General features: G+C 44.4%; 1 protein-coding gene across 1 annotated transcript in view; it reads right to left on the reverse strand.

Annotated features, from left to right (window-relative positions):
- Positions 1 to 12,424, reverse strand: part of LOC115114592 (epidermal growth factor receptor-like) — a 90,653-nt gene extending 78,229 nt beyond the window's left edge. The window contains exon 1 of the mRNA XM_029642974.2: positions 12,180 to 12,424. Coding sequence (XP_029498834.1) covers positions 12,180 to 12,273 — 94 coding nt within the window. The 5' untranslated portion in view covers positions 12,274 to 12,424. The remainder of the gene's footprint in view (positions 1 to 12,179) is intronic.
- Between the last annotated feature and the right edge of the window lie 4,234 nt (positions 12,425 to 16,658).

Genomic DNA, 16,658 nt, shown 5'->3' on the forward strand with positions numbered 1-16,658 from the left:
TAGCAATTTCTTCTTAGCTAGCTACATAGCCGTCTTTGTATCATAGATAATTGCGTAATTATCGTATTTCGTCGTCCTAACGCAGTCTACACTGCCCTGCAGCTAGCCAGCTAGCTAACGTCCACCGTTAGCTAGTCCACCGTCTACCGATTAGCAGCACAACTATTACACTCAACTGAACGACTTGATTAGTGTAGTGTTAGCTAGCTACATAGTTGTCTTTGCTGTCTTCGTATCCAAGATAATTGTGTAGTTTTATGTCGTCCTTAACGTAGGAGACTCTGCTAGCTAGCCAACGTCTACCGAACAGAACTTCTGCACTCAACAATCCGGTCGCATTTCGCTTCGCTCCACAGGTAGTATCACATTTTTCATTTCATTTCATTACAGTACAACGGCTTGATTTGTTTGATCGTAGCTAGCTACATAGCTAGCTACATAGCCGTCTTTGTATCAAAGATAATTGTGTAGTCTAGAGCGATTTCCTAGGTTAGCTAGCCAGCTATTGTCGTTCTTTTAACGCAACGTAACGTAATCAACACTGCTAGCTAGCCAGCTAGCCCCGAATAGCAGCACAGTAGAAACTATTACACTCAACGGAACGACTTGATTAGTGTAGTGTCAACAACGCAGCCAATGCCAGCTAGCCTACATAGTCAACAACGCAGCCTCTGCCAGCTAGCCTACTTCAGCAGTACTGTATCATTTTAATCATTTTAGTCAATAAGATTCTTGCTACGTAAGCTTAACTTTCTGAACACTCGAGACGTGTAGTCCACTTGTCATTCCAATCTCCTTTGCATTAGCGTAGCCTCTTGTGTAGCCTGTCAACTATGTGTCTGTCTATCCCTGTTCTATCCTCTCTGCACAGACCATACAAACGCTCCACACCGCGTGGCCGCGGCCACCTAATCTGGTGGTCCCAGCGCGCACGACCCACGTGGAGTTCCAGGTCTCCGGTAGCCTCTGGAACTGCCGATCTGCGGCCAACAAGGCAGAGTTCATCTCAGCCTATGCCTCCCTCCAGTCCCTCGACTTCTTGGCACTGACGGAAACATGGATCACCACAGACAACACTGCTACTCCTACTGCTCTCTCTTCGTCTGCCCACGTGTTCTCGCACACCCCGAGAGCTTCTGGTCAGCGGGGTGGTGGCACCGGGATCCTCATCTCTCCCAAGTGGTCATTCTCTCTTTCTCCCCTTACCCATCTGTCTATCGCCTCCTTTGAATTCCATGCTGTCACAGTTACCAGCCCTTTCAAGCTTAACATCCTTATCATTTATCGCCCTCCAGGTTCCTCGGAGAGTTCATCAATGAGCTTGATGCCTTGATAAGCTCCTTTCCTGAGGACGGCTCACCTCTCACAGTTCTGGGCGACTTTAACCTCCCCACGTCTACCTTTGACTCATTCCTCTCTGCCTCCTTCTTTCCACTCCTCTCCTCTTTTGACCTCACCCTCTCACCTTCCCCCTACTCACAAGGCAGGAAATACGCTCGACCTCATCTTTACTAGATGCTGTTCTTCCACTAACCTCGTTGCAACTCCCTCCAAGTCTCCGACCACTACCTTGTATCCTTTTCCCTCTCGCTCTCATCCAACACTTCCCACACTGCCCCTACTCGGATGGTATCGCACCGTCCCAACCTTCGCTCTCTCTCCCCGCTACTCTCTCCTCTTCCATCCTATCATCTCTTCCCTCTGCTCAAACCTTCTCCAACCTATCTCCTGATTCTGCCTCCTCAACCCTCCTCTCCTCCCTTTCTGCATCCTTTGACTCTCTATGTCCCCTATCCTCCAGGCCGGCTCGGTCCTCCCCTCCCGCTCCGTGCCTCGACGACTCATTGCGAGCTCACAGAACAGGGCTCCGGGCAGCCGAGCGGAAATGGAGGAAAACTCGCCTCCCTGCGGACCTGACATCCTTTCACTCCCTTCTCTCTACATTTTCCTCTTCTCTCTCTGCTGCTAAAGCCACTTTCTACCACTCTAAATTCCAAGCATCTGCCTCTAACCCTAGGAAGCTCTTTGCAACCTTCTCCTCCCTCCTGAATCCTCTTCCCCCTCCCCCCCTCCTCTGTGCAGATGACTTCGTCAACCATTTTGAAAAGAAGGTCGACGACATCCGATCCTCGTTTGCTAAGTCAAACGACACCGCTGGTTCTGCTCACACTGCCCTACCCTGTACTCTGACCTCTTTCTCCCCTCTCTCCAGATGAAATCTCGCGTCTTGTGACGGCCGGCCGCCCAACAACCTGCCCGCTTGACCCTATCCCCTCCTCTCTTCTCCAGACCATTTCCGGAGACCTTCTCCCTTACCTCACCTCGCTCATCAACTCATCCCTGACCGCTGGCTACGTCCCTTCCGTCTTCAAGAGAGCGAGAGTTGCACCCCTTCTGAAAAAAAACCTACACTCGATCCCTCCGATGTCAACAACTACAGACCAGTATCCCTTCTTTCTTTTCTCTCCAAAACTCTTGAACGTGCCGTCCTTGGCCAGCTCTCCCGCTATCTCTCTCAGAATGACCTTCTTGATCCAAATCAGTCAGGTTTCAAGACTAGTCATTCAACTGAGACTGCTCTTCTCTGTATCACGGAGGCGCTCCACACTGCTAAAGCTAACTCTCTCTCCTCTGCTCTCATCCTTCTAGACCTATCGGCTGCCTTCGATACTGTGAACCATCAGATCCTCCTCTCCACCCTCTCCGAGTTGGGCATCTCCGGCGCGGCCCACGCTTGGATTGCGTCCTACCTGACAGGTCGCTCCTACCAGGTGGCGTGGCGAGAATCCGTCTCCACACCACGTGCTCTCACCACTGGTGTCCCCCAGGGCTCTGTTCTAGGCCCTCTCCTATTCTCGCTATACACCAAGTCACTTGGCTCTGTCATAACCTCACATGGTCTCTCCTATCATTGCTATGCAGACGACACACAATTAATCTTCTCCTTTCCCCCTTCTGATGACCAGGTGGTGAATCGCATCTCTGCATGTCTGGCAGACATATCAGTGTGGATGACGGATCACCACCTCAAGCTGAACCTCGGCAAGACGGAGCTGCTCTTCCTCCCGGGGAAGGACTGCCCGTTCCATGATCTCGCCATCACGGTTGACAACTCCATTGTGTCCTCCTCCCAGAGCGCTAAGAACCTTGGCGTGATCCTGGACAACACCCTGTCGTTCTCAACTAACATCAAGGCGGTGGCCCGTTCCTGTAGGTTCATGCTCTACAACATCCGCAGAGTACGACCCTGCCTCACACAGGAAGCGGCGCAGGTCCTAATCCAGGCACTTGTCATCTCCCGTCTGGATTACTGCAACTCGCTGTTGGCTGGGCTCCCTGCCTGTGCCATTAAACCCTACAACTCATCCAGAACGCCGCAGCCCGTCTGGTGTTCAACCTTCCCAAGTTCTCTCACGTCACCCCGCTCCTCCGCTCCCTCCACTGGCTTCCAGTTGAAGCTCGCATCCGCTACAAGACCATGGTGCTTGCCTACGGAGCTGTGAGGGGAACGGCACCTCAGTACCTCCAGGCTCTGATCAGGCCCTACACCCAAACAAGGGCACTGCGTTCATCCACCTCTGGCCTGCTCGCCTCCCTACCACTGAGGAAGTACAGTTCCCGCTCAGCCCAGTCAAAACTGTTCGCTGCTCTGGCCCCCCAATGGTGGAACAAACTCCCTCACGACGCCAGGACAGCGGAGTCAATCACCACCTTCCGGAGACACCTGAAACCCCACCTCTTTAAGGAATACCTAGGATAGGATAAAGTAATCCCTCTCACCCCCCCCCCTTAAAAGATTTAGATGCACTACTGTTCCACTGGATGTCATAAGGTGAATGCACCAATTTGTAAGTCGCTCTGGATAAGAGCGTCTGCTAAATGACTTAAATGTAAATGTTAAATGTAGTTTGTCTGGGAGGAAGACATATAAAAAGGGAATTACGTTCCATTTACGCGAGCTTAACTCAGGTCAGAATAGGGGCCAGAGTGAATAGGGATTCCTCATAATCAAGATATCATAAAACAAGCAGCAACCTAGATCTACAACTGGAAGGGAAAATAGAAGGCAAACATTCCGAATCTCAATCTAGATTCAGAACAGATTGGAGAATGAATTTACACATAAAAGTGGACAAATTAAATACACTGCTCAAAAAAATAAAGGGAACACTAAAATAACACATCCTCGATCTGAATGAATGAAATATTCTTATTAAATACCTTTTTCTTTACATAATTGAATGTGCTGACAACAAAATCACACAAAAATTATCAATGGAAATCAAATTTATCAACCCATGGAGGTCTGGATTTGGAGTCACACTCAAAATTAAAGTGGAAAACCACACTACAGAGGAGAGAGAGCGAGACAGAGAGGAGAGAGAGACAGAGAGGAGAGAGAGGCAGAGAGGAGAGAGAGAGACAGAGGGACAGAGAGGAGAGAGAGAGAGACAGAGAGTAGAGAAGAGAGGGACAGAGAGAGAGAAGAGAGGGACAGAGAGGAGAGAAGAGAGGAGAGAGGGACAGAGAGGAGAGAGAGAGGAGAGATAGAGGGACAGAGAGGAGAGAGAGAGAGAGAGAAGAGAGGAACAGAGAGAGACTAGAGAAAATGCATTTATTTGCCACTTTCCATCTTTACGTACTACTTCTGTTTGCATAAGCCGTTTCAGTGATTTCAGCTAACCAAGCAGACAAAAACCAAGCAAGGGAACTGGAAGTGTTTTTTTCAATTAGCCGTCATCAATATGGTTTTGTTGACATTACAACCCCTTTTGCACTTATGGCTCTGGTCTTTGTCTCTTTTACAACACGGAGGAACAACTGCCAATGTTTGTGCCATTATTGCTGTTCAATATTTGAATAGCCGTTTGCTGCTGTATATTGATGCAGGCCTACTGTCACCGAATATGCTACATTTATAAATCATGCAACAACATATACAAATATTGTCAGTTATCCGTGTGTTGTATTAATGGATATTGGGAGTGATTTTGGTTATGGGGAAGATAACATTCATATTCAGTCAAAGCATTCAATTCACAGTCTGTATTATCTGATAAACTTTGTTATTGGTTAAATATGGCTTGAATGCAGTAATTATAAGGAGGGGGGGGGGGGGGGGTCGAAGAACTCAAGTGAACAGTGGGCTGTTTTCCTGGTACACCGGAGTGGCTGCACCTGTTGAGATGGTAAGATAGCAGCAGGACCTTTAGCTAGTTTTTCCAGACTAAATTCATGCGTCTCTTTCCACTGGAGCCTCTCACACAGCCACAGGTGACCCACTGGATCATGGAAAGGCTCAAAAATAACTCCATGACTCTGTTACCACAAACAAAGAAATAAGCTCAATGAGTAACTACATGCAGACAAAGTCCCCTTTCCCATGCATATCTTCAGGATTCTGCATTGGTGATGACACAGTAGTCTACCTAGGGATACAAACAGTGTGTTTATCGATAATCAACTGTAAGTCTGTCTGTGTGAGATAGGGACTGTTCAATACTTTCCATCACTATTGACCATCTGGTATGTCTAACAGCACAATAACTGCTTATCATGACACATATTGATTCATTTCTATGACAGCAAACATGAACAGAAGCCAGATGAATGATAACAAGCTGGTATTAATGGTGTCCTAATGACATAACGGAACTGAAGAATAACAATGGGCTCCTATAGCCTCAGCGTATGATAGTGCTGAGCGATTAGCCGAATATCCTGTTGTTTTTTTTTAAACAGGCAATGTACCTTTTTATGGTGAGCTCAATGCACACATTGTGTAGTTTCTCTATAGAGATAGATCAGATCAAGCCAGAACTGTAGGGAATTGTAGTTTCCAACAGGCCAACAATATTCTACATACAGTACACAGAACAGAAATATAAATGCAACATACAAACATTAAAGATTTTACTGAGTTACAGTTCATATAAGTAAATCAGACAATTTAAATAAATTCATTAGGACAATCTATGACTGGGACTACAGAAATGCATCGGTTGGTCACAGATTTCTTTAAAAAAGGTAGGGGTGTGGATCAGAAAACCAGTCAGTATCTGGTGTGACCACCATTTGCCTCATGCAGCACGACACAAACCTCCTTCACATAGAGGCTGTTGATTGTGAACCACAGCTTGGTGCCCTTGCTCATGTTGGCCATAGATCACAATGCTCAGCAGATCTATAGGTGTTGCTTCCTGAATACCTGCAATCTACAGAAACACTGTTGTCCCTCTGTGAAACCATACTCCAAATGTAATCTTTCTCTGCCACTCTGAGGTAGATTAGTTTATCAAAGAGAGTAGCAGAAACAGAGTGAGTTTTCCCCCAACAGCCCACAGTTAGCTCTCATGGCCATGCTCCAGAAGCCATATCCACAACAATGGCTTAAGCAGATGAGAAATCTGGGAAGGTCAGAGAGCACGCTTGGGTTCAAATAGTGTTTGTTTTCTTTCAAACACTTTACCTACTCTTGACTGAGCTTGCCCTGGCGCAATGGAAACAATGGGTTAGTCCCAAAAGTGCAATCCCCTCACTTCTGGCACTCTAAGCAGGGCTCAATCAAACACTCAAAAGTATTTGAAAGAAAACCAATACTGTTTGAACCCAGGTCTGTTAGAGAGGCTACAATAACCAGACAAGCACCCCCTAGATTCTACTGAACAGCCAAGCTGAGATTCTAGGGTTACTGAAGTATTGTAACCTACATTTCACTAATGCCCGACAACGGCAATATCAATCTGATCCTACAGAGTGGGCCTTAATGAAAATAAAATGTCTTTCTGAAAATATGGAAAACAATAGATGACGGATGGAGAGTCTAGAGAGATGTTGGGTGGACTCCAACAGAGAACATGAAGTGTTATGGAAGATAAGGTTTCTGGTATGGTACAGTGGCACTGAGGTATGATAATGAAGGTGTGCAAGAAGGCCAAAGGTAAAAAAGGATCGGAAGCACAATGCAATCTAGGCTTTATTGACAATATTTGATCCCTTAGGTCTTCATCAGGTCAGACCTGAACATGATCTTTGACCTCCAGCAGCTGCTGTGCCAATATGTAATATTCTCTTATACAAGAATAGGGGAGATACATGAGTCTGAATATATGATAGTATTCACACCGCTTCATTAAAAGATAGCAGCTGTGGCACTTTCACTGGACACATACCTACACATCTCACATGCTCTCAGTCACCCAGACCTACCATCGTACAAGAGCTCCAGTCATCTATTAACTGGGAATAGCAGAATATTGCAGCATATTGATATAAGGGGGCCGGGCCTTGCTTCGCAGGCAGCCTGGTGTTGTGATGGGGATTAAGGATTTAGCTGTGAACATGTCCCTATGATTAGACTGATCTGACACAGGTCATATTTTATTGTCTCTGGACCCACAGAGACAGATAGAAAGGACCTCTTCCTACTCCATGTCTCTTCTCTCTCTGACAGCTTGGCATGGGGAGAGATGTGATGAGATGACACACCGAAAAGATGAGAGGAATTTTTAGGACTGCCTGCAATAAGAAAGAAATGTCAGCCATCTATCTGCAAATTCGATGTGTCATCTCTATCAAAAACAGGAATTTTGGGGTGACAGCAACAAGAACCATCTCAACCATCTCTGAGTTCTCCAAATAGAGATCCACTGGAAGACATATTGACTGAAATGCATTCGAGCCCAGTAATGTATAATTGCTGGAGTGATTGCTTCTGGGTGGATGATGAGGATAATTATCTGGGTTATATTAGCGTCTTCTCAGAAGATAACAGTTTATCATCATTGATACCAATGGCGTGCGGGAAGAAACATCAGATGAGCTCTCAGATTAACTTTTTTTTACCAAATATTGTAGGCAGGCCCTTGACTAGAGTCCATGGATATTGATTTAGGGACCCCGCCAGTGAAAAACTTTCTAGGGGAAACTCTGCGCCAACGTAGTCTGTTTGGCATGACAATGACAGCAATGGCGTTGGCAAGACAATGCAAACAGATCTGGGACCAGGTTAGTACCAACTTGCAGAAATAAACATTGGAAGATCTCTTAACACTAGTTCTACCTAAATCCCACCACCAGCAGCACTAAATTGGGTGCTGGGCCCAGGCTGTCACATTAGGACTGGCAGAACGCTTTGGCCTCCCGAGTGGCACAGCATTCTAATGCTAGATGCTTTACTACAGACCCTGGTTCGATCCCGGGCTATATCACAACTGGCCGTGATCGGGAGTCCCATAGGGCAGCGCACCATCGGCACAGCGACGTCCTGGTTAGGGGAGGGTTTAGCCGGGGTAGGCCGTCATTGTTCTTAACTGACTTGCCTAGTTAAAAAAGGTTCAATAAAATAAAAAATAAATCAAAATAATTGACATGGCCCCCTTCCTGTGGGAGATGGATAATTGTTGCTAAATGCATTGTCAAATCTCCCACTCATCTCAAAGAGGGGATAAGGAGCCCAGTAGCCCACTGCTTTGCCTTGATGTCATCCCCATGCATACAGGATAACCACATAAATATATTCAGATCCCCAGTGCAAACTCAGGCAGGACTTTCAGCTCTTGTTGTCACTAATTTAGGAGGTTTGTTAGTGTTTTTCTCACACCAGTTCAACACTGACATTTAGTCCCAGGAGAGAAATAGAATAGTCTCTTGAATTCTAGAAAAATCCACTAGTTTAGAGTACTTTTCAAAAGATGAGTTGAATGGGAAAGACAAGGCACAACATGAACCTCATTAACATATTGTGACATTGTTGACATCTTCTCTTCACTGAGTAACTCATGACTTTATGTGTAACCACAAACACTCAGCAATCAGAACTTCTCAGCTACTTTTATAAGACTGAAACGTTTCAGATTGTTGTTTAGACATCAGCCAACATGAGGAGAATTATGTCAAATTAACAGACTATAACATACTGTAATTTCGCACCATGTTCATTCTGGCTTGAATATTTTGCGAACTGTGAGTGTGTGTTACGAAAAAGTTGCTAGTAAAAGAAACATCTGTCACAGCCCGTGGCCAAACAACAAAAAGACGTTTGCCTTCGTCCTATTAAACCATATGGCAGGACTGTGAAATTCTATGTAACACCATCTTTCTAAACATATGTTCTATGTACTGAAACTTAAAAAGACAAATTCTCCAGTCCAGTGACTATTTCTTTGCTTCTCTCTCTTTTTATTGGCTCTCTAAAAGCCTTATTTAGGGTCCTTTCACAACAGGGGGCCAATGTGCTCTGTCCGGTTTGTTTAGCTGCTCGGAAATATTTAGGAAATCTGTCTTTTGGCTCACAAACACGCCTGCCTTGTTATGATTCTGTGAACACCGGCTAGGACTGGGAAAGGATTGTATCTTAATGAGTGACAGGGGGGGATACCTGCACAAAAAGTGGTTTTCCTCCATACCTTGTTCTCCATCTTCTTTTAAAATAGGGAGCCAATTTGTTTTTAGCACTTATTTCCCTGACTGATCAAAACTCGTTTTCTCGTCGCTCTGAGGCAGACATATGGTGAGCAATATGCTTAAAACATCGAATCACAATTATTATTATTATTTTTTAATCACAGTATCGAATCGCAATACAAATAGAATCGCAAAACATATTGTATCGGCACCCAAGTATCGTGATAATAACCTGAATTGTCAGGTTCCTGACAATTCCCAGCCTTAAACTTAATAGAACTAGCTGATGAAACCTGTTGCAATTGGAGCTAGTCAGGAACCATGTTTTTGGCCTCCGAGTTTGAGTGCACTTATTGTAAATCGCTCTAAATAAGAACATCCGCAAGCTACCCAACATGACTCAAATGAAACATAAATGTTTTGATCTCAATAAAGATTTTTTTCCACGATATTGCCACCACAAAGTAATCAATTTGCCGCCTTGTCAGCTGAGGGATAACATGTACTTCACTGGATGTTAGTCTTATTGGCTCCTGGTTTACTCTGGTTTAAATGCATTTGAGGTGTCAAAAGTACATTGTAGGGAGAGCAAAAAACACCCCAAGATAAGAAACCTATGATAACGTCAAGTCTAAAATGTGAAGTCCCAAAGAACAGGAGAGAAGAGTGGACAATGGCAACTGACCAAGTAAAGCGGAACAATCACCACCTGGAGTTTCTCAAAGCTAATACACAAATCATCCAGCAGGTAAAGTGAGTGGCATACTGGCATACTCAAACAAAATAAAACACTGGTCAATTAAGTATGTACAAAAAATTGTTCTCCAACATACATACAAAATACAAAAGTATGTGGACACCCCTTCAAATTAGTGGATTTGGCTATTTCAGCCACAGCTGTTACTGGCAGGTGTACAAAGTCGAGCACACAGCCATGTCATCTCCATAGACAAACATTGGCAGTAGAAGGGTCTTACTGAAGAGCTCAGTGACTTTCAACGTGGCACCGTCATAGGATGTCGGTTCGTCCAACAAGTCAGTTCGTCAAATGTCTGCCCTGCTAGAGCTGCCCCGGTCAACTCTAAGTGCTGTTATTGTGAAGTGGAAACCTTTAGGAGCTGCAACGGCTCAGCCGCGAAGTGGTAGGCCACACAAGTTCACAGAACGGGACCGCCGGGTGCTGAAGCATGTATAAATTGTCTGTCCTCGGTTACAACACTCACCACAGAGTTCCAAACTGCCTCTGGAAGCAACGGCAGCATAATAACTGTTCTTAGGGAGCTTCATGAAACGGGTTTCCATGACCGAGCAGCCACACACAAGCCTAATATCACCATGCGCAATGCCAAGCGTCGGCTGGAGTGGTGTTAAGCTTGCCACCATTGGACTCTGGAGCAGTGGAAATGCACTCTCTGGAGTGATGAATCACGCTTTACCATCTGGCAGTCCGACGGACGAATCTGGGTTTGGCAGATGCCAGGAGAACCCTAGCTGCACCAATATATAGTGCCAACTGTAAAGTTTAGTGGAGGAGGAATAATGGTCTGGGACTGTTTTTCATGGTTCGGGCTAGGCCTCTTAATTAAAGTGAAGGGAATTCTTAATGCTACATACAGCATACAATGACATTCTAGACGATTCTGTGCTTCCAACTTTGTGGCAACAGTTTGGGGAAGGCCCTTTATAGTTTCAGCATGACAATGCCCCCGTGCACAGAGAGAGGTCCATACAGATATGGTTTGTTGAGATCGGTATGGAAGAACTTGACTGGCCTGCACAGAGCCCTGACCTCAACCCCATCGAACACCTTTGGGAGGAATTGGAACACCAACTGTGAGCCAGGCCTAATCACCCAACATCAGTGCATTTTGTGATTGAATGTAAGCAAGACCCCACAGCAATGTTCCAACATCTAGTGGAAAGCCTTCCCAGAAGAATGGAGGCTGTTATAAGCAGCAATGGAGAGTAACTATCTATTAATACCCATGATTTTGGAATGAGATGTTCGACAAGCAGGTGTCCACATAACTTTTGGTCATGTAGTATATGTTACAATGTCAAATGTGATACAGTGGAAGTCATTGCAAAACAACTCTCCTCCCTTTCCAGGGAATCATCAATGGCTAGAATATTCTGGTGCGTTGCCTAATGCTGCATTCCTAACCAAGCTGGAAGGTGGTAATTACCAGTTGCCAAGTTGTAAAGACCAGTTGGATGCATTCACATGCTTTGAACTTGTTGGCCAACAAGCTGCGTCAACCATACACTAAAAGTACATGCTTGTAAAGATATTAGTGTTCAATAAAGATATGAATAGATTTTCCCCAATTCGTATGTGGTAAATATCACCTTCCCACTTGGTTATGAATGCAGCATAAATTCTTCGTTTCGCATGGGATGTATACTGTAGTTGCGCTGTAGTGGTCTATTGGTCCATGTTTGTGTTCCTTGGCACCTCAAACAGTACCTACTATGAAAGTCTATCACCGAACTTTCTATAAAATGTAGGCAATCATAATATACCTTGAGTGAACTATTTTTTACAAGTGTGCTACATAGTCCCAGACAAGTAATAACCAGCAAGACCTCTTCACTAAGGTTACTGGATTCTTTGCCATGCTGGTTGTCTGGAGTTTCTAAATCTTGAAAGTGTTTTACGCTCGCGGTAGTGAAATGCCTGAACTTTCGTTGATAATCTAAAGAAATGCAACTAGGATTCCAAAAATGTTCACTAAAATAGGCGAATATAAGCACATGATATTTCTTTGTCTTACCTTTCTTTTCCGGCAACGCATAGGAGACCAAAGAGGTGAAAATGATCCAGATTTGAAACAGTGTAGCCATGGTATTTGTTAAACTCGTCTTCATTCTTCCCCACCGAATGTATGAAAACGTGTCAGTCCATACTAATTATGCATAAAATCCAACTAACTTTACATTAAAACTGTGAGGTGGCGTCAACTGAAGGACTTATCTTTACTTGTAAGTTTGACAGCTCCTCTCCTCCTGTATTTCTCAACAGTACGAGACGTTCGAAGGAAAGCGAGAGAAACCGAACGGATTTCTGACGTCATCAGTAGGGAGGACCACTGGTGTAAATTCTCATGCATCCTCTCAGGTCACCAGATAAGAAATTGCAAAGGGTCCCTTTTCAATTTTTCTATATGAAGTTACGTATTCTAATGTAATTTGCATGATTAACAAAAAAACAGAAGGCAGGGTAGCCTAGTGGTTAGAGCGTTGGACTAGTAACCGGAAGGTTGCAAGTTCAAACCCCCAAGCTGACAAGGTACTAATCTGTCATTCTGTTCATGGTTTGTCCCTGAACAGGCAGTTAACACACTTCCTAGGCTGTCATTGAAAATAAGAATTTGTTCTTAACTGACTTGCCTGGTTAAATAAAGGTAAATAAAGTAATTAACTTGATTTATATACATACTATATACTATACTTGATACTATATAAATAGTTAACTACAATTTACACTACAATTTAGCCTTCAGTTAAATAGAGGCATACATGTGCTTCTTCTAATGCATTATGAAGAGGGTATTGATAGGAATTGTTACTCTGACTAAAACCATAGCAACATTATATTGCAATCTTGTCACCCTCAGTCTTCCTCACTTATTTTTTGGACCTAAAACAAACAAGTGTTCAGAGTAACACCGTCAGGGTTCGACACGTTCATTGCCAATTAATAGCATGTGCAGACAATTGTTGACAGAAGGTCAGCCTGGTCAAAGTGATCTAAATGGCCGCCGAGCCAGTGTGTGTGTGTGTTTCTGTACACAGAGCAGACTCTGTGGGGACAGGAGTGATAGAAAACATTTGTCACATCGGTCGTTATCTCATTATGCTGGAATCTAATGGCTCTGCAAATTGTCTTTGGTTGCAGAACAGAGGAGGAAGAGGATATCATGTGTATCGGTGAAGTTACTACCATTTCTACTCTCCTCACAGAGTGCTTGGCTAAAGACAAATAGGTACAGTAGGGTTTGATTTTTTTATGCTATTTTGAGAATGTGGATGTGTTGCAAATGTTTCTTAGGAAAAAGGAATCAACATTTATTTTTATTTTTTACACAGTCCGTATTGACCCCGTTCTGTGTCCAGATCCAGACCACAGTCCATCTGAGTATGGCTGATCTATGGCATATGGGGGTTTGTAGTTTATGGCAGCCTACCCTGAACACAATTGAACCTGAAATGAGAGGTCAGGACTCACCTTGCTGTGTTGGACCTCCGTAACCTTACATTTCTCCTGGATCTGATGTTGCCTTCACATTCTTCAGCTGTGGACAGAGAGGAACATCAATACTCTTTCAAGTGGACTACACTCCAACTGCCTGTTTTAAAGGAAGGTAGTTATAGTTGCACAGGAGATTGGTGGCACCTTAGTTTGGGAGGAGGGGCTTGTGGTAATGGCTGGCGCGGAATCAGTGGAATGATATCAAATACATCAAACACGTGGTTTGATGCCATTCCATATGCTCCACTCCAGCCATTATTATGAGCCGTCCTCCCCTCAGCAGCCTCCACTATATTGTTGTGCCTTATATATCCAGTCTCTCAGATGGTTTGTCTTGTCTTTAACACTCACTGGCCTCTTTCTCCCAGATGGTTTGTCTTGTCTTTAACACTCACTGGCCTCTTTCTCTTAGATGGTTTGTCTTTAACACTCACTGATCTCTTTCTCCCAGATGGTTTGTCTTTAACACTCACTGACCTCTTTCTCCCAGATGGTTTGTCTTTAACACTCACTGACATCTTTCTCCCAGATGGTTTGTCTTTAACACTCACTGACCTCTTTCTCCCAGATGGTTTGTCTTTAACACTCACTGACCTCTTTCTCCCAGATGGTTTGTCTTTAACACTCACTGACCTCTTTCTCTCAGATGGTTTGTCTTTAACACTCACTGACCTCTTTCTCCCAGATGGTTTGTCTTTAACACTCCCTGACCTCTTTCTCTCAGATGGTTTGTCTTTAACACTCACTGACCTCTTTCTCTCAGATGGTTTGTCTTTAACACTCACTGACCTCTTTCTCCCAGATGGTTTGTCTTTAACACTCACTGACCTCTTTCTCTCAGATGGTTTGTCTTTAACACTCACTGACCTCTTTCTCTCAGATGGTTTGTCTTTAACACTCACTGACCTCTTTCTCCCAGATGGTTTGTCGTGTCTTTAACACTCACTGACCTCTTTCTCCCAGATGGTTTGTCTTTAACACTCACTGACCTCTTTCTCCCAGATGGTTTGTCTTTAACACACACTGACCTCTTTCTCCCAGATGGTTTGTCTTTAACACTCACTGACCTCTTTCTCCCAGATGGTTTGTCTTTAACACTCCCTGACCTCTTTCTCCCAGATGGTTTGTCTTTAACACTCACTGACCTCTTTCTCCCAGATGGTTTGTCTTTAACACTCCCTGACCTCTTTCTCCCAGATGGTTTGTCTTTAACACTCACTGACCTCTTTCTCCCAGATGGTTTGTTTTGTCTTTAAGACTCACTTTTAGGGCTGGGACAAGTCTATGGCTGAGAATAGGGTTGGGTCTATGTCTGGGGCAGGGCCTGGAGCTCGGGCTGGGACTTGGGCTATGGCTGGGACAAGGGCTGAGGTTGGGTCTATGGCTGGGGCAGTGCCTGGAGGTCAGACTGGGACTAGGGCTTTGCCTGGGGCTATTTGGTTATCAACAGCCTCTCTAATTGTTATGTTGACATATAGCTCAGGAATTCTGTAGAATCTGTCTTCATGGTCCAAACACACCAAAACAGTTGTGAAGAGGACATGGCAACGCCTTTTCCCCCTCAGGAGACAGAAAAGATTTGGCATAGGTCCACAGATCCTCAAAAAGTTATACAGCTGCACCACCGAGAGCATCCTGACTGGTTGTATCACCGCCTGGTATGGCAACTACTCGGCCTCCGACAGCAAGATGCTACAGACGGTAGTGTGGCAGGCCCGTTACACCACTGGGGCCAAGCTTCCTGCCTCCCAGGACCTCTATACCAGGCAGTGTCAGAAGTAGGCCCTAAACATTGCCATAGACTGTACTCTCTGCTACCGCACGGCAAGCAGTACCGGAGCTCCATGTCTAGGTCCAAAAGGCTTCTTAACAGCTTCTACCCGCAAGCCATAAGACTGCTGAACAGCTAATCAAATGGCTACCAGGACTATTTGCATTGACCCCCCCTTTTGTTACACTGCTGCTACTCGCTGTTTATTATCTATGCATAGTTACTCTACCCCTACCTACATTACCTCGACTAACCTGTATCCCCGCACGTTGACTCGGTACCAGTACCCCCGTATATAGCCTCATTATTGTTATTTTATTGTTGCTCTTTTATTTTTTACTTTAGTTTATTTAGTAAATATTTTTCTTAACCAACAATGCAGTTCAGAAAAATAAGAGTTAAGTCATTGTAAGTAAGCATTTCATGGTAAGGTCTACTACACCTGTTGTATTTGGCAAATGTGAGAAATAAAATTGGATTTTGATTTGATATTTCCAGACAAAGTGGACGTTGGTAATGGTCACTGCTGTCCCAGCTTTCACTAATACAGGTGTTGCAGAAGCTGTGTCCAGATGGAATGGAGACTGGCTCAGTGAACACATCCAGACAGCTGGAGCACTGTGTATCTTCAGAAACGTCACGCTGGAGGCAGGGGCGCAACGTTTACTGGAATTGTATTTTTGTCAGTTTTCCAGTTTTATAATTGGAATGTGATACAAAATTAGGCAACGGAGTGCTTTAGGACCGTGTTGACACCTCCGAGCGGTTGGGTAGACGGTTTCGAATGATTATCTGACTGGATAAAAAATAACATATGTTTATGACCCCCCCACTTCTAAAACCAAAGTTGTGCCCCTGGCTGGAGGAACACATATCTGGGAATAAAGACACAAGTGGAGCCAACACAAGTCTTCAGGTCTGAGGCAAGGGTACTCATCACATGAGCATATAGACATGAGTATACACTCCCTTACGTATTCATTTGGACAGTGAAGATAAAACGTTTAATTTGGCTCTAAACTCCAGCATTTTGGATTTGATATTGAATGTTTTATATGAGGCTACATGACAGAATGTCACCTTTTATTTGAGGGCATTTTCATACATATCTGTTTTATCGCAGGTCCATAATTATTGGCACCCTTGATAAAGATGAGCGAAAAATACTGTATATAATACATTGAAATAATGAGATATATTGTACTGATACAATTGCTCAGAAAAATACCT

Source organism: Oncorhynchus nerka, linkage group LG9b (genome assembly GCF_034236695.1).
Source record: "Oncorhynchus nerka isolate Pitt River linkage group LG9b, Oner_Uvic_2.0, whole genome shotgun sequence".
Lineage (NCBI taxonomy): Eukaryota > Metazoa > Chordata > Actinopteri > Salmoniformes > Salmonidae > Oncorhynchus > Oncorhynchus nerka.